Here is a 23,069-nt window from a genome sequence, read left to right as displayed (position 1 = left end):
AATTGCATGTAATCTACATTGCAGTTGAGCATCAGATTGCAATATTATATTGGTGTAGTTACTGACATGGGCAACACTTATCCAGGCATTATGAGATTTGGTGCATGACAGCTTTGTAGACAGGCTGGATATTACTGGCCTGGAACTGTCACATAGATCTGAAAGCAATACATTACATTTTTTCAGTATTCTTACAAGATATCAGAGCATAATTAGGTTCTGGAGTCAATAATCTTTAAACAGTGGTTTGAGAGGTCTCTTCCTAGTGACATCCTGTTTTGGAGTCGTAACAATACCCAAAGGGGAATTAACTGTAGCTCTTTTATGCTGAGGTCAGGGTGGACACAACCCATCATGCCAGAGCCAGTTGGAGTGTCATATGTCCGCAGGAGTGTGACTTACGGATGAGCTGGCCCTTCATCAGGCTGAGCCCAATGGACCACAATAGCTCCCTGAGTCAGAGAGAGAAAAAAGAGAGGAGAGAGTGAGAGGGAGTGAGAGTGAGAGAGAGAGGGGAGAGGGGCAGACAGAGAACGAAAGAGAGAGAGAGAACGTGAGAGAGAGAACGAGAGAGAGAATGAGAGAGAGAGAGAGAGAGAGAGAGAGAGAGAGAGAGGACATTTCAAATTTCACATTTTATTTGTCATGTAAGGGATAAACATGGTATACACTGTCCAAGAAAATGCTTATTTGCAGGTTCCTTCCCGACAATGCAACAACAATAAGAAATACAAAAATATAATAATACAAACATAAAGTAAATGGCTCCGTAAAATATATTTGTTAAATTTATAGTACAGGACGGCACATTTTACAGTCCAACATGTGTTTTGGGGAAGGGGGGATTGGGGGGCAAGTGTTTAATTGTGAAGAATTTAGCAATCATAATAAGAGTCTGGTAGCAGCAGTTGCGATGTTTGTGTAGCATGAATGTGTGTTGTCGTAGAAATTCATTCTGAGAGAGACTGTCATTTCTTGAAACAATCATCCCGACACTGTTGACTGTTGGGCCGAGCAGCCTAACCTTTACAGAAATGCAGAGGTCTTTATATAGCTGACACTAAGAATGCTACACTAAGAATGCTTAGTCATGGCTGGTTTCACCCCTCCCATGCAGATTGGGGCATCATAAGCCATTCTGGGTTCATCCTGTCGTTATCTGCACGGGGTGCATTGTTTTAATCCCCACCAGGCTTAGTCTCCCAGATGCAAGGATGATGCTGGAGGACATTGTGGTAGTGGATGGAGTAATTCCCGTACCAGGCTGTGATGCAACCGGTCAGTACGCTCTCAAGGGTATAGCGATAGTTTTTGGAGAGGAGCCAGTGTGGCAGGCCAAATTTCTTCAGCCGCCTTAGAAAGTAGAGACGCTGTTGTGCCCTCTTGACAAGAGTGGTGGTGTTGTTGGTCCACTTCAAAATATTAGCCATCCAAATACTAGGAAGACGAGGCCGTATAGCCCGTCTTTTCAGCCAAGCTTGGAGTCATCCTTTTCTTCCTCTCCTTCATCACTGGTGTTGCCTTTGGTCATCTAGGGTCAGGAGCAACAGGTAAGCCCACTGTGTTGGGAACAAAAGAGCGAATGTAGTATTGCAGATTCGGGAGGCTGAGAGATATGTGTGTATCTTCCAATTCATGATCCAGAAATCTTTGCCAGTGGTAGGAAATTATTGAACAAACATTCTGAGCTAACAAAGTAATCATTAATAGCTATTTTAAAAAACTAAGTCGAGCAGGAACCAGCAACACCTGCTCCCTTCTCAGCACCACCATATTATCTTATCATAATAAAATGAAGGAAATGGATAGAGAGAAAGAAAGAAAGAGAGAGAGATCCCCTGTCTAACTCATCTAAAGGCCCATCACTTAAACACTTGCTGAATCAAACTTATTTGAACAGTTTATTTATTTCAGACATTGTATAAGAACAGCAGCAGGACAAAATAATAGCAGTAATCAATTAATGTTTGCTGTATTGATTAAATCAAACACATTAAATCCATCAGAAGTAGGGCTGTAGCGGTCATGACATTTTGTCAGCCAGTGACTGTCAAGCAAATAACTGCCGGTCTCACGGTAATTAATCCTAATTAACATAAACACATTTAGAATCCCCTGGCTTCTACGCATAGCCTACAAGCCACTGATTTTTTAAACCCTTTATTTAACTAGGCAAGTCATTTAAGAACAAATTCTTATTTTACAATGACGGCCTACCCCGGCCAAACCCTCCCCTAACCCGGATGACGCTGGGCCAATTGTGCACCACCCTATGGGAATCCCTATCACGGCCGGTTGTGATACAGCCTGGGATCGAACCAGGGTCTGTAGTGATGCCTCTAGCACTGAGTGTCACGTTCCTGACCTGTTTTCTGTTGTTTTGTATGTGTTTAGTCGGTCAGGGCGTGAGTTGGGGTGGGCATTCTATGTTATGTGTATCTATGTTGGTTAATGGGTTACCTGATATGGTTCTCAATTAGAGGCAGGTGGTTTACGTTTCCTCTGATTGAGAGCCATATTAAGGTAGGTTGTTTCACATTGTTTGTTGTGGGTGGTTGTCTTCCGTGTCTGTGTCTATGCACCACACGGGACTGTTTCGGTTTGTTTGTTCGTTCGTTCATTTTATGTAGTCTGTTCCTGTTCATGCGTTCTTCGTGTATATGTAAGTTCGTTAGTTCAGGTCTGTCTACGTGCGTTTGTTATTTTGTAATTATATAGTGTATTTCGTGTCAGTGTTCGTCTTGTCAAATAAATCATTATGTATTCATCACCCGCTGCGCCTTGGTCCACACTCTCACCCAAAAACGATCGTTACAGAACCACCCACCAACAAAGGATCAAGCAGCGGTGTAACGGGAGAGAGAGACAGCGCACGAAGGAGGAATGGACATGGGAGGATGTTTTGAACGGCAAGGGTTGCTACACATGGGAGGAGATCCTGGCTGGAAAGGATCGCCTCCCATGGGAACAGCTGGAGGCAGCTCGGAGAGCGGAGGAAACCGGAGAGAGGAACCGGCGTTATGAGGGGACCTGTCTAGCACGGAAGCCTGTGAGTAAACCCCAAAAATTTCTTGGGGGGGGGCTAGAAGGGAGAGTGGCGAAGTCAGGTAGGAGACCTGCGCCTACTCCCTGTACTTACCGTGGAGAGCGAGAGTACGGGCAGACACTGTGTTACGCAGTAGAGCGCACGGTGTCTCCTGTACGTGTGCATAGCCCGGTGCGGGTTATTCCACCTCCCCGCACTGGCAGGGCTAGATTGAGTATTGAGCCGGATGTCATGAAGCCGGCCCTACATATCTGGCCACCAGTGCGTCTCCTCGGGCCGGCTTACATGGCACCAGCCTTACGCATGGCGTCCCCGGTTCGCCTACATAGCCCGGTGCGGGTTATTCCACCTCCCCGCACTGGTCGGGCGACGGGGAGTATACAACCAGGTAAGGTTGGGCAGGCTCAGTGCTCAAGGGAGCCAGTACGCCTGCATGGTCCGGTATTTCCGGCGCCACCTCCCCGCCCTAACCCAGTACCACCAGTGCCTACACCACGCACCAGGCTTCCAGTGCGTATCCAGAGCCCTGTTCCTCCTCCACGCACTAGCCTGAAGGTGCGTGTCCTTAGCCCAGTACCTCCAGTTCCGGCACCACGCACCAGGCTTTCAGGGCGTCTCCAGAGCCCTGTACGCACTGTTCCTTCTCCCCGTACTCGCCCTGATGTGCGTGCCCTCAGCCCGGTACCACCAGTGTCGGTACCACGCACCAGGCCTATAGTACGCCTTGAGAGTCCAGTGTGCCCTGTTGTTGTTCCCCGCACTAGCCTGAAGGTGCGTGTCCTTAGCCCGGTACCTCCAGTTCCGGCACCACACACCAGGCCTACAGTGCGTCTCAGCCGGCCAGAGTCTGCCGTCTGCCCAAACGCGCCTGAACTGCCCGTCTGCCAAGCGGCGCCTGAACTGCCCGTCTGCCAAGCGGCGCCTGAACTGCCCGTCTGCCAAACGGCGCCTGAACTGCCCGTCTGCCCAACGCCGTCTGAACTGTCCGTCTGCCAAGCGCCGCATGAACTGCCCGTCTGTATTGAGCCTTCAAAGCCGCCCGTCTGCCATGAGCCTGCAAAGCCGCCCGTCTGCCATGAGCCTACAGAGCCGTCCGCCAGACAGGAGCCGCTAGAGCCGTCCGCCAGACAGGAGCCGCTAGAGCCTTCCGCCAGACAGGAGCAGCCAGAGCCTTCCGCCAGACCGGATCAGCCAGAGCCTTCCGCCAGACCGGAGCAGCCAGAGCCTTCCGCCAGACCGGATCAGCCAGAGCCTTCCGCCAGACCGGATCAGCCAGAGCCTTCCGCCAGACCGGATCAGCCAGAGCCTTCCGCCAGACCGGATCAGCCAGAGCCTTCCGCCAGACCGGATCAACCAGAGCCTTCCGCCAGACCGGATCAGCCAGAGCCTTCCGCCAGACCGGATCAGCCAGAGCCGTCAGCGAGCCATGACCAGCCAGAGCCGTCAGCGAGCCATGACCAGCCAGAGCCGTCATCCAGCCATGAGCAGCCAGATCCGTCAGCCAGCCATGAGCAGCCAGATCCGTCATCCAGCCATGAGCAGCCAGATCCGTCAGCCAGCCATGAGCAGCCAGATCCGTCAGCCAGCCATGAGCAGCCAGATCCGTCAGCCAGCCATGAGCAGCCAGATCCATCAGCCAGCCATGAGCAGCCAGATCCGTCAGCCAGCCATGAGCCGTCCAGCCAGGATCCGCCAGAGCCGTCATCCAGCCAGGATCCGCCAGAGCCAGCCAGCCAGGATCCGCCATCCAGCCAGGATCCGTCCCTCAGTCCGGAGCTGCCCCTTATCCTGGTGCTGCCCCTTATCCTGGTGCTGCCCCTTATCCTGGTGCTGCCCCTTATCCTGGTGCTGCCCCTTAGTCCGGTGCTGCCCCTTAGTCCGGTGCTGCCCCTTAGTCCGGTGCTGCCCCTTAGTCCGGTGATGCCCCTTAGTCCGGTGATGCCCCTTAATCCAGTGGGGTTAATGTGGAGGGTGGCCATTTGGAGAAGGCTACGAAAGCGGGTAGTGACTATGGTGGGGTGGGGAACTCGCCCAGAGCCTGAACCACCACCGTGGTCAGATGCCCACCCAGACCCTCCCCTAGACTTTATGCTGGTGCGTCCGGAGTTCGCACCTTGAGGGGGGGGTTATGTCACGTTCCTGACCTGTTTTCTGTTGTTTTGTATGTGTTTAGTCGGTCAGGGCGTGAGTTGGGGTGGGCATTCTATGTTATGTGTATCTATGTTGGTTAATGGGTTACCTGATATGGTTCTCAATTAGAGGCAGGTGGTTTACGTTTCCTCTGATTGAGAGCCATATTAAGGTAGGTTGTTTCACATTGTTTGTTGTGGGTGGTTGTCTTCCGTGTCTGTGTCTATGCACCACACGGGACTGTTTCGGTTTGTTTGTTCGTTCGTTCATTTTATGTAGTCTGTTCCTGTTCATGCGTTCTTCGTGTATATGTAAGTTCGTTAGTTCAGGTCTGTCTACGTGCGTTTGTTATTTTGTAATTATATAGTGTATTTCGTGTCAGTGTTCGTCTTGTCAAATAAATCATTATGTATTCATCACCCGCTGCGCCTTGGTCCACTCTCTCACCCAAAAACGATCGTTACACTGAGATGCAGTGCTTTAGACTGATGCGTCACTCGGGAGCCCAAAAATGGCAGACCTTTGGAACATATACATTTTAAAAAGTCGAATAAATCCATGTATTATAGGCTACACGATAGTTCAAATCCATTATTTATTTTAGACTAGTCTAAAGACATGTAGTCTATTTCAGAAGAACAGAATGGCATACTCTGAGTTGTCCTTATGTTAGGCCCTGATCTGGCTATGCCATATGGCTGTGGGCTACACTAGTTAATTTAGCAGACAACATTTGCTTAGAATTCCATGGAATTATTTTATATTATTTTATAGTATGAAGAATACAATTGAACATAGCTGAATGAAATAGGGAGCGCAGACGTGCGCACTCCCTATTTTATGTCATACAAATTATTTGAGGGAGTGCGCACATGCGGCTATTCTGTGTTGAGCGGTTAACAAAGAGACAGGTACTCTTATATGCTTAATTTACAGTTATTTATGTAACTTTAGTTGTGAAATAAATGTTGGGATATATGTTTTGATTGTTAATACATTCTAAGGCTGCATGATGCAACTCTATTGATGCTTTTTTTAAAGTCGCATGAAAGGCATGAGCTCTGCTCAAGGACCCCTTGTACAACATTCTGATGAAAGATCATCAAAAGTAGGACCCATTTTATGATGCTATTTCATATATCTGTCGAACATGTTGTACTAGTTGTTTGCGCCCAGATTTTGGGTACTCTCTCGCTATACCTAAGCTGGATGTCGTAATGAATTTTTAGAATTCTAACACAGCGATTGCATTAAGAACTAGTGTATCTGTCATTTCCTATACAACATGTATTTTCTAGTAACGTTTATGAATAGTTATTTGGTCAGAGTAGTTGGAGTGTCATAAAAATATCCGCACATTCTGGGAAAAAGATGCTACGTTAGCACAATGTATAACCACTGATTTCAGCTCTAAATATGCACATTTTCGAACAAAACATAAGTGTATGTATAACCTGATGTTATAAGACTGTCATCTGATGAAGGTTTATGAAGGTTAGTGAAAATTAATATCTTTTGCTGGTTTATTCCCTATCGCTAACGTGCCTATTGCTATCGCTAACGTGCCTTGATGAATGAATGCGGTAGTGTGGTATGCTATTGTAGTAAGCTAATATAATGCTATATTGTGTTTTCGCTGTAAAACACTTAAAAAATCGGAAATATTGGCTGGATTCACAAGATGTTTGTCTTTAATTTGCTGTACACCATCGATTTTTCAGAAATGTTTTATGATGAGTATTTAGGTATTTGACGTTGGTGTCTGTAATTACTCTGGCTGCTTCGGTTCTATTTCTGACGGTAGCTGTGATGGTAGCTGCAATGTAAAACTGATTTATACCTCAAATATGCACATTTTTCGAACAAAACATAGATTTATTGTATAACATGTTATAAGACTGTCATCTGATGAAGTTGTTTCTTGATTAGTTTGGTTGGTTCTTGGTTAGTTAGGTTGGCTTTGTGCATGCTACCTGTGCTGTGAAAAATGTCTGTCTTTTTTTGTATTTGGTGGTGAGCTAACATAAATATATGTGGTGTTTTCGCTGTAAAACATTTTAAAAATCGGACATGTTGACTGGATTCACAAGATGTGTATCTTTCATTTGCTGTATTGGACTTGTTAATGTGTGAAAGTTAAATATTTCTAAAAAATATCTTTTGAATTTCGCGCTCTGCCTTTTCAGTGGAATGTGGAAGGAGTTCCGCTAGTGGAACGCCAGAGCCAGACAGGTTAATCTTGCCTTTACATATACTAAAGAATAAATGTGCAAGATTTTTTTTTATTTAGAATGGACCATTATCATGCACCTGTCTCGAAACAGGGGCAGTGGAACAAAATACATGTTATCTATGCAATTAAATAGCGAATGGAGGACGCTTTTCCCGTGGTTCATTTTCATGCCAGCCAGGTAGGCTGTAAAGAGAAATAATGTGCTTAATATTAGGAAAGTTGAGAAATAAATATAGTAGGCTTAGCCTATAGAAAGCTGATGGAATCCTCCTCTTTTTAATAGAGGCCATCAATGTTTTCTTTATGCAATTGCATAACATATAGAAATGTTGCACAACATGAGCTCATGGGTTCTCATGAAGTGTTTGATTACATTGATTACAATACATTGTATTGATGTCAGAGTGATTAGAGGGACAATAGAGTACTGTGTACCAGGCAGTTAGCAAGTTTGGTAGGCTACTACTGACCATCAGTAGCATCAGAGCTTCGAGAAGCCTAATTACTGTGACTAAATGATCACATGAAATGTTACTGCCGTCATGACTCGCGGCCGCCATTGTGGCAGTAATATTGTCATTGTAACAGCCCTAATCAGAAGTTTACTTTGTGGTAACCATATGTAAAAGTGTCCTGTGAATTCACACATCAATAAATCACTCAATCAAATTGTATTTATAAAGCCCTTTATACATCAGCCGATGTCACAAAGTGCTATACAGAAACCCAGCCTAAAACAGCAAGCAGTGCAGATGTAGAAGCACGGTGGCTAGGAAAAACTCTCAGAAAGGTAGGGACCTAGGAAGGAACCTATAGAGGAACCAGGCTCTGAGATGTGGCGAGTCCTCTTCTGGCTGTGCTGGGTGGAGATTATAACAGTACATGGTGAAGATGTTCAAACGTTCATAGATGACCAGCAGGGTCAAATAATAATAATAATAATCACAGCGGTTGTACAGGGTGCAACAGGTCAGCACCTCAGGAGTAAATGTCAGATTTTTATAGCTGATCACTCAGCGTTAGACAACAGGTGTGATAGAGAGAGAGTTAAAAACAGCAGGTACTGGACAAGGTAGCCCGTCTGGTGAACAGGTTGGGATTCCATAGCCGCAGGCAGAACTGGGGCAGCAGCAATACCCTGAGACATGGCCGAGTACACCCCATGAAGATCTCCCCCTCGGCACGCACCCGTGGGGGGCATCAACCCGGACAGGAAGATCACTTCAGTGACTCAACCTTCTCAAGTGGCGCACCCCTCCTAGGGACGGCATGGAAGAGCACCAGTAAGCCAGTGACTCAGCCCCCGTAATAGGGTTAGAGGCAGTGAATCCCAGTGGAGAGAGGGCGGTTTGTTGCTCCAGTGCCTTTCCGTTCACCTTCACACCCCTGGGCCAGACTACACTCAATCATAGGACCTACTGAAGAGATGAGTCTTCAATAAAGACTTCTGTTTCTGTCTCTCACATGGACAGGCAGACAGGGAGAAAAGAGAAATCCCTGCCTCCAGCTGTTTGCTTAGAAATTCTAGGGACAATAAGGAGGCCTGCGTCTTGTGACTGTAGCGTACTTCTAGGTATGTACAGCAGGACCAAATCATAAAGATAGGTAGGGGCAAGCCCATGTAATGCTTTGTAGGTTAGCAGTAAAATCTTGAAATCAGGCCTAGCCTCTCTGGGGCAGGTGGGACGCAATCGTCCCACCTGGCCAATAGCCAGGGAAAATACAGAGCGCCATATTCAAATAAAATTATATAAAAATCTAACTTTCATTAAATCACACATGTAAGATACCAAATTAAAGCTACACTCGTTGTGAACCCAGCCAACATGTCAGATTTCAAAAAGGCTTTTCGGCGAAAGCATAAGATGCTATTATCTGATGATAGCACAACAGTAAACAAAGAGAGTAGCATATTTCAACACTGCAGGCACGACACAAAATGCAGAAATAAAAATATAATTCATGCCTTACCTTTGACGAACTTCTTTTGTTGGCACTCCAATATGTCCCATAAACATCACAAATGGTCCGATTAATTCCGTCGATATATATCCAAAATGTCAATTTATTTTGCGCGTTTCATCCAGAAAAACACAGCTTCCAACTTGCGCAACGTCACTACAAAATATATCAAAAGTTACATGTAAACTTTACCAAAAAATTTCTAACTACTTTTGTAATACAACGTTAGGTATTTTTAAACGTTAATAATCGATCAAATTGAAGACGGGATGATCTGTGTTCAATACAAAAAGAAAACTGACGCAACTTTTCTAGTAATGTGCCTCTCTCAAACAATTTACTTCAAGTGAACCTCATTTAAGATGGCCGTAATTCTTCATTACACAAAGGAAAAACCTCAACCAATTTCCACAGACTGGTGACATCCAGTGGAAGCGGTAGGAACTGCAAACAAGTCGCTTATAAATCTGGTGTCCCAATGAAATCTCATTGAAAAGACAGTGACCTCAAAAAAAAAATCTGAATGGTTTGTCCTCGGGGTTTTGCCTGCTACATAAGTTCTGTTATACTCACAGACATGATTCAAACAGTTTTAGAAACGTCTGAGTGTTTTCTATCCAAATCTACTAATACTATGCATATCTTATATTCTGGGGATGAGTAGCAGGCAGTTGAATTTGGGCATGCTATTTATCCAAAAGTGAAAATGCTGCCCCCTACCCCGAAGAACAAAATTTTTACAAATTGAAAACAGCACCCCCTATTGAGAAAAGGTTAAAAAAAAAAAAAAAAGGTTCTCAATAGGGGGTGCTGTTTTCACTTTGTAAACATTTTGTTCCCAAATTAAACTGCCTCGTACTCAATTCTTGCTCGTACAATATGCATATTATTATTACTATTGGATAGAAAACACTCTCTAGTTTCTAAAACCGTTTGAATTATATCTGTGAGTAAAACAGAACTCAAGTTGGAGCAAACTTCCTGTGAGGAAGTGAGAAATCTGAAATCAGGCAGGCTGTTCTGGGGTCAGTTTATTAATTTGCATGTCTTCTATTGGTCGAGATGCACTGCATACGCCTTCCCCTAGATGTCAGCAAATAGTGAGAATTGGAATGGAGTTGCTAGGCAGATCTGAAGCCTTATAAATGGGCTGGCAACGTGGTGTCCTTTCTTTTTTCCCTTCGCCATGGCGCAAGACAGACCTCAGGATGGCGTTCTAGAAAGCTCCCGTTATAGCCCTTAGATATATCCGGCTCTGATTTGATTCGATATAGGTGTTAAAGACATCATAATGTTGTTATTTTAAACCGAGTTATATCAGTTTATATCAGTATATTGCGATTTTCGGGTATTTATTTGTGCTGCGTTCTAGGGAGTTGGACACGTCTGGCCCACATGGCTAATGTTTACTGCTAATTCCAACGTTGAAGGCGACAATCTACAACCGAGAAACGATTCTTTTGGAAAAAGGACAACTTGCCCAAGATTCTGATGGGAGCTCATCAAAAAGTAAGAACTATTTATGATGTTAATTCGTTGTTCTGTTGAAAAATGTAAAACTCATATTCCGCCATTAATTTCGGTGCGGTTTCGCTTTAACGCACGCTGTATGTCGTAGTAACGTTAATTTTGAAAATCTAACACAGCGATTGCATTAACTTCTACTTCATCACAATCCCGGATCCGGGAGCACCCCCATCAGTAAAAAAGCTGACTAGCATAGCCTAGCATAGCGTCACAAGTAAATACTAGCGTCTAAATATCATTAAATCACAAGTCCAAGACACCAGATGAAAGATACACATCTTGTGAATCCAGCCATCATTTCTGATTTTTAAAATGTTTTACAGGGAAGACACAATATGTAAGTCTATTAGCTAACCACGATAGCAAAAGACATAACTTTTTTTTCCCACCATTTTTTTCCTGCATAGGTAGCTATCACAATTTCGACCAAATAAAGATATAAATAACCACTAACCAAGAAACAACTTAATCAGATGACAGTCTGATAACATATGTTTTGTTAGACAAATGTGCATATTTCAGGTATAAATCATAGTTTACCATTGCAGCCACCATCACAACTCTCACCAAAGCAACTAGAATAACTACAGAGACCATTGTGTATTACCTAAATACTCATCATAAAACATTTCTGAAAAATACACAGCGTACAGCAAATGAAAGACAAAGATCTTATGAATCCAGCCAATATTTCAGATTTTTTAAGTGTTTTACAGCGAAAACACAATATAGCATTATATTAGCTTACTACAATAGCCAACCACACAGCAGCATTGATTCATGCACGTTAGCGATAGCGAATAAACCAGCAAAAGATATTACATTTTTCACTAACCTTCTCAAAACTTCATCAGATGACAGTCCTATAACATCATATTACACAATACATATAGAGTTTGTTCGAAAATGTGCATATTTAGCGGCACAAATCGTGGTTATACAATGAGAAAAGTAGCCAAGCTGCCAACAATATGTCGGGAGAAATCTTGGGAGAGGCACCTAGTCTAATCAGTAACTAATCCTAAACTTGACTAAAAAATACAGGTTTTTAACTTCTACTTCAAGTAGAAGTTAAAGTATTACTAACTACAAACCGCCCTAAAATGGTTTCACCCGAATCTGGCAACCCCATTTAGCTTTCGCACTACAGCTAGGCTAGGCAGTAGGTTTGTATTTGAGGTGATAATCTGTGAGGTGAAAACATTCATTTGCTTTGTGATTTGTTAGAAACTATAAACGACTTGTCAGGTCAAGTGCCCTGGTTCTTGTATACACTGTAACAAGCACATCGAAGATTTGTAATATGCTGAAAAGTGGCCAAACTAAGTTAATCTTATTCAGGCAATGGGCGCTGCCATCTTTGACTTTGTTTATTTGTGTCTTATAGTCAATGGCATTCTGGGATTAGGGAGTTTTCATTGGTCAAACATAAACAAACATGTCTGCAATCATGAAGATTTTAGCCGCTGTTAGCTTAGCTGACACGTACCTCTATAATATTACATTTCTCCCTTGTCTCCCAGAGATGTGGAACATTGTAAACAAGTCTAGCTGTTAGGTTGCAAATTTATGTTTAGTTTTTTGTCAGCGCAACCTGTTTTTTAGACTGGTTTATGGAATGAGTTTGGCTGTGGATGTGTTCCGTGTGATGCTTGGATGCTAAAGTTTGCATTTACAATAAAATGTAAAATTGAGGAATAAAGTTGTGAAAAGCTTTATTTTCCATCAGTACGTAACATTTTTTAGATGCTTTTCAGACAACAACGTCATTTAGATGTGTTTGTTATATGTAGACGTTCTGTTACTTCTGTTCCAATCACATATTTGCGATGGTACGCTGCAGGGACCATTCAAAAATGATCACAAATATGTGACCGTACGCTTGAAAAGGTTAAAGGTCCAATGGAGCCATTTTTATCTCAATATCAAATAATTTCTAGGTAAGAATGAAGAAGTATCTTACTGTAATTGTTTCCAATTAAAATAGACAAACAGAGCTTCTTAGCAAAGAGCAATTTGTCAAGAAAGACTTTAGCTAGGACTGTCTGGGAGTGGTCTGAGTTGTGAGGGGAAAACTGAATGCCGTGGCTGTGAATACAGAGTTTTCTGTCACCTGCCGCCCCTCCTGAAACCTTTTAATCAAAGCTAAGGATACGTATGACATTCTGCGCATGTGTTATTTTACATACACTACATAGCTGCTGCTCATACTACCTCTCTCTTGATTCCCCCTTTTCTGTAGCCTACAGTACGTCTGCCTCATATTCCTGAACATTTTGAATAAGTAAAAACCTGCAGCGATTTGAATGAACTTTCCCAAAAATATATATTAAAGGCTATACAACCTTCTCTGTCTGTTGTAATGGATATTGCAGTTGCACAAGCAGGACACAGTCCCTTAACATCGCATTGGAGCAAAAACAATCACTGATGATGTAGGCTAATCTTATAGTTTCTGCCATATCGTAGCCACTAGCCAGAGTTCCTGAAAAAAGAACACCCCTACTTTTGACTGTCCGTCTGTCTCCAGCTTAGCCAATGTTCGGAATGATGATGAAAAAATAACATCAAATCGCTTGTGATTGATATGCTACCTAGTTTAGAGGAGCATCAAATCAACACATCCACGCTAGACATCAAAAACAATGAGAATACACAAGGACCTCTGTTGTTTAGGATGGTGACCAGCTGTCAATTTATGAACTACAAACCAATTCAAGGCCACCCCGTGAGGAGACTTTGCAAGAATTCTACTTGGACTGCTGAAATCCCTTGTTGTGGAGAGTTGAAGACCTTTGGTTCCAGACATGATATACGTAAGAGAATCCATCTCGATCTCACCTATCTTTACCCTGATTGTGTGTAATCTGTATCTGTTGCTTTATTATTACTATCTACACTGAACAAAATCTACACTGGATCTTTCTAAGGAGGGAGGATTAGTGGGTGGAATATATTGAAGGGATTCTCAAGAGGTGGGTAATGGCTGCCGGTTTAATGCATGTACAGTATGCCTTTATTGATGCTATTTGTCTTCACTGCCAACTCTTTGTCTGAGTGCACTCCCTCAGTGGAGCTTCATGCATATTCATGTAGGCAACACACAGTTTGGGTTGAAGATTTTTTTACTAAAGGGTTTTCACTCAAGTTTGAAACCAATTACAAGGGTGTCCTTGGGTATTATAATGCAATTTAGAGATCTAACACTGAGCAGAACAGAACGACAATGGTGTGATTCCATCAGTGTGAGGCTATTTCTCTGAAATGTAATGCACTTCGTGTCTTTACTTAATGATAAGCTAAAGAGGCTTTACCATTTGTCTTTACTTTTTTGGTGGCCTACGAGCATCTCTCTGACGTGTCAAGCCTGCTCAAATACATGGAAGGTGTTTATCACTATCAGACCTGGTAATATAGTATTTGTTTTCTTTAAAATATTTTTCCTGCTTATTTGAACTTGCCTTGCTCAATGGAGACAATGGAATTGTCTCAAAAGCTTAAACCCCGTCCATCTGGCACTCCAGACAGAAAACAAGTACTATTTGAACCCAGGTCTGATCACTGTTGATACAGTCATTTTAATTTCTCTTATTGACCCCTCCCTCTTCCCTGCATTCCTATAGGGCTCTCCGTCAGCATCTCCACCTTCAGCCTGGTTGCCATAGCAATCGAGAGGTACAGCGCCATCTGCAACCCGCTGAAGTCGCGGGTGTGGCAGACACGTTCCCATGCCTACCGGGTCATCGCCGCCATCTGGGTGTTGTCGTTGGTCATGATGGTGCCCTATCCAGTGTTCAGCCAACTCAAGTCCTTCCCCAAACCCGACCGAACTACGGGACACATGTGCCGCCTGGAATGGCCAAGGGGTTGGGTGGAACAGACGTGGTGAGTGAGTTTCTGACTGGAGACCTCTAGTGCAGTGGTCAGAACTGGTTTCTGACCGGTCCCTGAGTTTCCTGACGCTAATTAAGTCAGTTCTCGAGTGGTATTTTCAAAGTAAGCAGTTATCAAAGGAACATAGATTGCCAGTCCCTTGTACAAAAAAGAGTCTTGGGTTTGTTCGGTCTGTTTTTATGTTTGATTGCTTTTATTGAATAGATTTGTTTCACAATAAATTATTTCCCCCCCATTTCTGATCAGGGAAGCAATGAAGCGTTTCATGCTGTTTTCATTATATTTCACTTATATTAAAAGTAATGCCTTCCCCATGCAAGACTGAACAGAATCGTCATAGCCGGACATTTAGGAGCACCACAGCAACATCTAAGGCAAAGCAATTATATTATTAGGCGGATTTGTTCGCATTGACTCAGGGCTAGTGAAGCAGTTTTAGAAGGTAATTCCACTCTAAAGATTAGTAATATAGCTAGAATAAAGCTCCACTGCCCAAGTATCTGCATCTGCAGTTCAAGGCAAGGCTTTTTCTGTAGAAACTGTTGCTGTTAAGTTTGGGCACAGACGACTATTCATCAATTGGCCCATAAACATATAGAGAGGCTGTGGAGCAGAGCAATTAAAGGAAGATTGACATTCTCCAGGGGTTCTCCCCAGCCTAATACAGCTCTCTCATCTCTCTCCTCCAGACTATACTTCTTATCTTTTACACTAAATAAGCTCTCTCTCTGCAGACCTTACTACTTTAATTGTAGTTGTTTACTGATTGCAGCCTGTTAAAACCTCTCCAGACTTTACTTTTTTTTTTACACTACAACCCTAAGAGTCCTTTGGGAATCTACAGTGCATTCTGAAAGTTTTCAGACATCTTGACTTTTTCCACATTTTGTTGCATTACAGCCTTATTCTAAAATTGATTAAATCGTTTCACCCCCCCCCCCCCCCCCCCCCCCCCCATCAATCTACACACAATACCCCATAATAACAAAGCAAAAAAACATATTTAAAAAAAGTAAATAAATAAAAACGTAAATTTCACATTTACGTAAGTATTCAGACCCTTTACTCAGTACTTTGTTGAAGCACCTTTTGGCAGCTATTACAGCCTCGAGTATTCTTGGGTATGGAGCTACAAACTTGGCACACCTGTATGAGGAGTTTCTCCCATTCTTCTCTTCAGATCCTCTCAAGCTCTGTGATATTGCTGCCCAGCCAAGCCACTCCTGGATTGTCTTGGCTGTGTGCTTAAGGTCGTTGTCCGGTTGGAAGGTGAACCTTCGCCCCAGTCTGAGGTCCTAAGCACTCTAGAGCAGGCTTTCATCAAGGATCTCTCTTTACTTTGCTCCGTTCATCTTTCCCTTGATCCTAACTAGTCTCCCAGTCCCTGCCGATGAAAAACACCCCCACAGCATGATGCTGCCACCACCATGCTTGACTGTAGCGATGGTGCCAGGTTTCCTTCAGACTTGATGCTTGGCATTCAGGCCAAAGAGTTTCAATCTTGCTTTCATCAGACCAGATATTATTGTTTTGCATGGTCTGAGAGTCCTTTAGGTGCCTTTTGGCAAACTCCAAGCGGACTGTCATGTGCCTTTTACTGAAGAGTGGCTTCCGTCTGGCCACTCTACCATAAAGGCCTGATTGGTGGAGTGCTGCAGAGATAGTTGTCCTTCTGAAAGTTTCTCCCATCTCTACAGAGGAACTCTGGAGATCTGTCAGAGTGACCATCGGGCTCTTGGTCACCTCTCTGACCAAGGCCCTACTCCCACGATTCTTCAGTTTGACCGGGCGGCCGAACTTCTTCCATTTCTTTGTGGTTGCAAACTTCTTCCATTTAAGAATGATGGAGGCCACTGTGTTCTTGGGGACCTTCAATGCTGCAGAAAGTTTTGGTATCCTCGATACAATCATGTCTAGGGGCTCTAAGGACAATTCCTTTGACCTCATGGCTTGGTTTTTGCTCTGACATGCACTGTCAACTGTTGGACCTCACATAGACAGGTGTGTGCCTTTCCAAATCATGTCCAATCAATGTAATTTACCACAGGTGGAATCAAGTTGTAGAAACATCTTAAGAATGATGAATGGAAAAAGGATGCACCTGAGCTCTATTTCGAGGCTCATAGCAAAGGGCCTGAATATTTTTTTTATATAGATTTGCAAACATTTCTGAGGATTTATTGATATTTCTGAGTATTTTCTGTTATCTAATCCATTTTAAAATAAGGCTGTAACCTAACAAAATGTGGAAAAAGGGAAGGAGTCTGAATAATTTCCGAATGCACTATTTCTCTTAACAATGCCAGGCACAATCATTTTAATCGGATTTATATTTTAATTTGTATTGATATTCAAAAAGTTATCAAAGCAGTGGTGACAGTAGATGTCATCAACAAGCACACACAATATAATACCTATGTAACGGCAGCCTTCCCTCTCTTCACGAGAAGAGAGGGTGTAACAGGGATCGGACCAAGACGCAGCGTAGTTGGTGCTCAACATATTTAATGAAGACAATAAACAGTGAACACTCAACAATTACAAAATAACAAAATGTGGCAAACCGATACAGTCCTAGCTGGTGCAGACAAAACACAGAGACAGGAAACAACCACCCACAATCCCCAACACAAAACAAGCCACCTATATATGATTCCCAATCAGAGACAACACAAAACACCTGCCTCTGATTGAGAACCATATTAGGCCAAACATAGAAACAGACAAACTAGACACACAACATAGAATGCCCACCCAGCTCACGTCCTGACCAACACTAAAACAAGCAAAACACACAAGAACTATGGTCAGAACGTGACAACCTATCATTTTTAAATTATTACAATATACTTCAGAAAAGATGCTATTGAAATATAACTTGTGACCTTAGTACTTTTGTACTTTTGGTGACCTTTTTGAGGCCAAGCATCTTGGTGTAATGGCTAAGGTGTTGGACTGACAGTCACAGGGACTAAGTGACTGAGTCCATAAGAGTCCATTACGGGCTACTCCCCAAATTGGCTATTGAATCAGCGTGTCTAATTATGCTTACTAATGATGCCGGTCATGAAGAATCCTCAAATAATGTGAAACAGAAATATTATAGAGAATAAGGATCAAAGACTAAACAAAAGATTAACCGAAACCTCTAACCTCTATTTACTACCTCTCTGTATGTCCTTCCTTCCTGTCACCTTTTGTCCCCCAATCCCTGATGTGTGAGTACTGATGAAAAGCTTTGAGTATCGGAGGCTGCATTAATGAATGAATGAGTGAATGAGAGCCTAACCTGCTGCAAAGGCTGTTGGGAGATGAAAAATGAACCATCCATGGAGGATGTTCAGAGGAAAACACCCACGCACCCATTAGAATTTCACACAACGCAAAATAAAGGCTTCTTCTCTACTAATTCTCAAAGTGTGTGGAATGAACAATAGTGAATTTGTACTTTTTTTGTACAAGGCCAAGTTGATAGTATCCAGATTGATGTGAAGATATTTGGAAAAATGCAATGACCACCATAGAAATTTTATTTTATGACCACAATGATCAAAGTCACTTTTTTCTCTTCCTGTCTGGCTTCCTGTCCCTCTTTCCCTCCGTCTTTCTCTCCCTCTTTCTTTCCCTCCCTTTTTCTCAAATTTTCCCTCTCTTTCCCTCTTTCTTTCTCTCCTTTTTTCTCAGGTACATGCTGTTGCTTTTAATCTTGTTCTTCATCCCTGGGGTTGTGATGATTGTTGCCTATGGACTCATCTCCAGAGAGCTGTACCGGGGGATGAAGTTTGAGTTGGACCAAAACAGAGAGAACAGTGGTGAGACTCCTACACCACATGTATCTCCTGCCATGGAAATGATTGAACATATAATTTGTTTCTTATAAATAGAAAGTTATATAAGTGAAGTTGAGGTTTTGGGTTAGGGATTGGGGTTGGGGTTTTGAAATAGGGTTGTGCTGGGCAGAAGAAATGAGGGTAAGGGCTAGGATTAGGGTTTTTAAAACAGGCAATGATAAGGCTGGGGCCAGAATAAGGGTTTTGCATTCATACAGTAACTATTTTCTCATAAGGCCTGTTTATTTGTGAATGCATGTTCCCCACAATGCAGGCTTATGTCACCAACTCTTTTCTCATTCTATTATTAGTAATGTGCTGTCTTCAACCTACACACTTACACTCACCTACACACTTACACCCAATTCAGACCCACGTACATACTTCCATGTACATTCCACAGCACTGAAGAATGGCGTAAACACCACCGTGACCACCAGCAACAACGACACAGACGATGATGGCTGCTACATCCAGATACCAAAGAAGCCACCGTCCATGGAGCTGTCCACCCTCACCAACCCTACTCCGGCCCCTCCCAAACCCAGAGTGTCTGCCGAGCACCCTCGAAGCAATACCTCGGAGGCTAAACTCTTGGCCAAGAAGCACGTGATCCGCATGCTCATCGTCACTGCCATTCTCTTCTTCCTCTGCTGGATGCCCCTGTACACGGCCAACACGTGGAAGGCATTCCACATCAGCTCAGCCCACCGGCTCCTCTCGGGGGCACCCATCTCGTTCATCCACCTATTGAGCTACACATCGGCGTGCGTCAACCCCGTTATCTATTGTTTTATGAATACACGCTTCCGCAAGGCGTTGCTCACCACCTTTGCCCACAGCCGTCCGCCCTGCTGTCGGCGCCGCCGGGGGAGGTGGAACGGCGGGGATGATGAGATGACAGTGACGGGGACTATGGGTCCTTTGTCCATGTCTAAGATCAGCTATACCACAGTGAGCACCGCGGGTACCTACTGATTCTTTGTGAAGGGGGCTAGGGGTACAGTGTCCATATTAGGACAGCCTCATTCTCAGCAGGACTTCTTCCTAATATGGACCCTGTATAGGGGAACACAGGGGGCTGTAGCAGTGGGTACACAGGTAGTTGTGACCAAGGATGGCAACCGACAGAATGCTTGTGTATTTCTTTGCTTGTTTGCTCCTGATTTCTTCACGTTTTATTGTGTTACATACTGGGATTAAAATTGATTTAATTTAAAAAAAATTGTCAACGATCTACTCAAAGCACTCTGTAAAGTCAAAGTGGAAGAAAATATCTAATGAAAAATAAAACAGTAATATATATTGATTTGATAAATATTTACCCTCCTGAGTCAATAGATGTTAGAAACACCTTTGGCAGCGATTACAACTATGAGTAATCTTGGTTAAGTCTCTAAGAGCTTTGCACACCTGGATTGTACAATATTTGCCCATTTATTATTTTCAGAATTCTTAAAGCTCTGTCAAGTTGTTGGGGATCATGACTAGACAGCAATTTAACGTCTTGCCATACATTTTCAAGCAGATTTAAGTCAAAACTGTAACTTGGCCACCCAGGGACATTCACTGTCTTCATAGTAGGCAACAGTGTAGATGCAGTGTAGATTTGGCCTTGTGTTATAGGTTATTGTTCCACTGAAAAGTGAATTCCTTTCCCAGTGTTTGGTATAAAGCAGACTTAAGCAGGTTTCCCTCTAGGATTTTGCCTGTGCTCAGCTCCATCCCATTTATTTTTTGTCTTTGCCAATATCAATCATACCTATACCATGATGAAGCCAACACCATGCTTGAAAATAAGGTGGCAGTTAGTCAATGAGGTGTTTTGTTGGATTTACCCCAAACATAAGGGTTTGCATTTAGGTCAAAAAGTGTATTCCTGTGCTGTGTTTTTTTTCAGTATTACTTTAGTGCCTTGTTGCATACGTATGCATGTTTTATTCTGTATGTTTGTATTCTTCTTTTCACGCTGTCATTTAGGTCGTTATTGTGGAGTCACTACAATGTCGTTGATCCATCCTTCGTTTTCTCCCATCACAGCCATTTCAAATCAAATGTATTTATATAGCCCTTCTTACATCAGCTGATATATCAAAGTGCTGTACAGAAACCCAGCCTAAAACCCCAAACAGCAAGCAATGCAGGTGTAGAAGCACGGTGGCTAGGAAAAACTCCTTAGAAAGGCCAAAACCTAGGAAGGAACCTAGAGAGGAACCAGGCTATGAGGGGTGGCCAGTCCTCTTCTGGCTGTGCTGGGTGGAGATTATAACAGAACATGGCCAAGATGTTCAAATGTCCATAAGTTACCAGCATGGTCAAATAATAATAATCACAGTAGTTGTCGAGGGTGCAGCAAGTCAGCACCTCAGGAGTAAATGTCAGTTGGCTTTTCATAGCCGATCATTAAGAGTATCTCTACCGCTCCTGCAGTCTCTAGAGAGTTGAAAACAGCAGGTCTGGGACAGGTAGCACGTCCGGTGAACAGGTCAGGGTTCCATAGCCGCAGGCAGAACAGTTGAAACTGGAGCAGCAGCACGGCCAGGTGGACTGGGGACAGCAAGGAGTCACCATGCCAGGTAATCCTGAGGCATGGTCCTAGGGCTCAGGTCCTCCGAGAGAGAGAAAGAGAGAATTAGAGAGAGCATACTTAAATTCACACAGGACACAGTGGCTGATACAGCAGATGTTCTGACATTATACACTGCACTCTTTGAGAAAACTTTATTAAGCTTAATGTCAGACTTGTTATTGTTACCCTTCTATCAATCACTGCCCTTCTTTATGAGGCTTTCGAAAAGCTCCCTGGTCTTTGTAGTTGAATCTGTGCTAAATTCAATACTTGACTGAGGGGCCTTACAGATGTTGTATGTATGGGGGACAGAGGAAGGGATAGTCATAAAAAAATAATGCCAACCCCTGTTATTTCACACAGAGTTAGTCCATATATTTAACTGCTGAACTGATTTAGGTTTGCCTCAACAAAGGTGGTGAATACTTATGCAACAACTATATTTAGTTATTTAAGTTTTATTCATTTGTACACATTTGTAGTATTCTCTTTTCACTTTAACAATGGAGTATTTTGTGTAGATCAATAACAAAAAAATTACAAGTAATGCCACAAAATGTGAAAAAAATCCAAGGGGGTGAATATATTTATAGGACTGATTACCTGAACATATAAGGTATTTCAAATACAAAATGGAATGTTGATCTTTTATGTAGTGCTTAAATATGTGTGTGCTGTATATGTAATGTAAATGTTTTCGTATTTTTTATTGTTTTTATAAATCAATGCCAAACTGTATAACACAATGAGGAAAAGATAACATAAGGCCGAAAACACTGAGTGTACGTGTGCCATTCAGAGGGCGAATGGGCAAGACAAAAGATTTAAGTGCCTTGTGTCAAGAACTGCAACACTGTTGGGTTTTTCACGCTCAACAGTTTCCCGTGTGTATCAAGAATGGTCCACCACCCAAAGGACATCCAGCGAACTTGACACTTGACACAACTGTGGGAAGCATTGGAGTCAACATGGGTCAGCATCCCTGTGGAATGCTTTCGACACCTTGTAGTGTCCATGCCCCAAAGAGTTGAGGGTGTTCTGAGGGCAAAAGGGGGTGCAACTCAATATTAGGAAGGTGTTCCTAATGTTTTATGCACTCAGTGTAGAAGTTGTCTGATTACTCATCCTGAATTGAATTTTGCTGGTCTATCAATCCCTCCGTACATCAGTCTGAACCTACTACTCTAGAAGTCGTTTGTGCTGATGTGAAGATATGTATAGGCCCAACCCATCGGTTTCTAGGACCAACCAGAACGGTTTGACTTTGTTCGCATTTAAGAAGGCAAAATTCCGAAACTTTAGTGGGTGTGGCATTTGGCCGGAGATGTGGATGGTTAACCAGACAACATAGAAGATCTGTCACCCAAAGACTATTGATACAGTAGCTTGGTGGTTGGTGTCTTATAGCTCCTTACCGGAAATGTACAGTATACAGTATGTTTAAAACTAGTTGGAAAAACAATAATTACACAATAGCACATTTAATTTCAACACAAATTAAATGATTACATATTTTCGTATTTTACCCCCTTTTTCTCCCAATTACGATCTTGTCTTGTCGCTGCAACTCCCCAAAGGGCTCGGGAGAGGCGAAGGTCGAGTCATACATCCTCCAAAACATGACTCGCCAAAGTGCACTCCTTAACACCCACTTGCTTAACCTTGAAGCCAGCTGCACCAATGTGTCGGAGGAAACACTGTTGAACTGACGACTGAAGTCAGCCTGCAGGTACCCAGCCCACCACAAAAATCATTAGAGCGTGATGAGCCAAGTAATGCCCCCTCGGCCAAACCCTCCCCTAACCTGGACGACGCTGGGCCAATTGTGCGCCGCTCTATGGGACTCCCGGTCACAGCTGGTTGTGACACAGCCTGTAA

The 23,069-nt window shown here is 43.2% G+C and overlaps 1 protein-coding gene across 1 annotated transcript in view; it reads left to right on the top strand.

Moving 5' to 3' along the window:
• The window catches only part of LOC120050709 (cholecystokinin receptor-like), a 29,683-nt gene extending 10,083 nt beyond the window's left edge, over positions 1-19,600 (top strand). The window contains exons 3-5 of the mRNA XM_038997277.1: positions 14,522-14,783; positions 18,477-18,604; positions 19,026-19,600. Of these exons, the coding sequence (XP_038853205.1) occupies positions 14,522-14,783; positions 18,477-18,604; positions 19,026-19,600 (965 nt within the window). The remainder of the gene's footprint in view (positions 1-14,521; positions 14,784-18,476; positions 18,605-19,025) is intronic.
• Positions 19,601-23,069: the final 3,469 nt, after the last annotated feature.

Source organism: Salvelinus namaycush, chromosome 7, assembly GCF_016432855.1.
Source record: "Salvelinus namaycush isolate Seneca chromosome 7, SaNama_1.0, whole genome shotgun sequence".
Taxonomy (NCBI): domain Eukaryota; kingdom Metazoa; phylum Chordata; class Actinopteri; order Salmoniformes; family Salmonidae; genus Salvelinus; species Salvelinus namaycush.
Note: the sequence above shows the minus strand (reverse complement) of the source record. Positions and strands in the feature narration are given on the sequence as shown.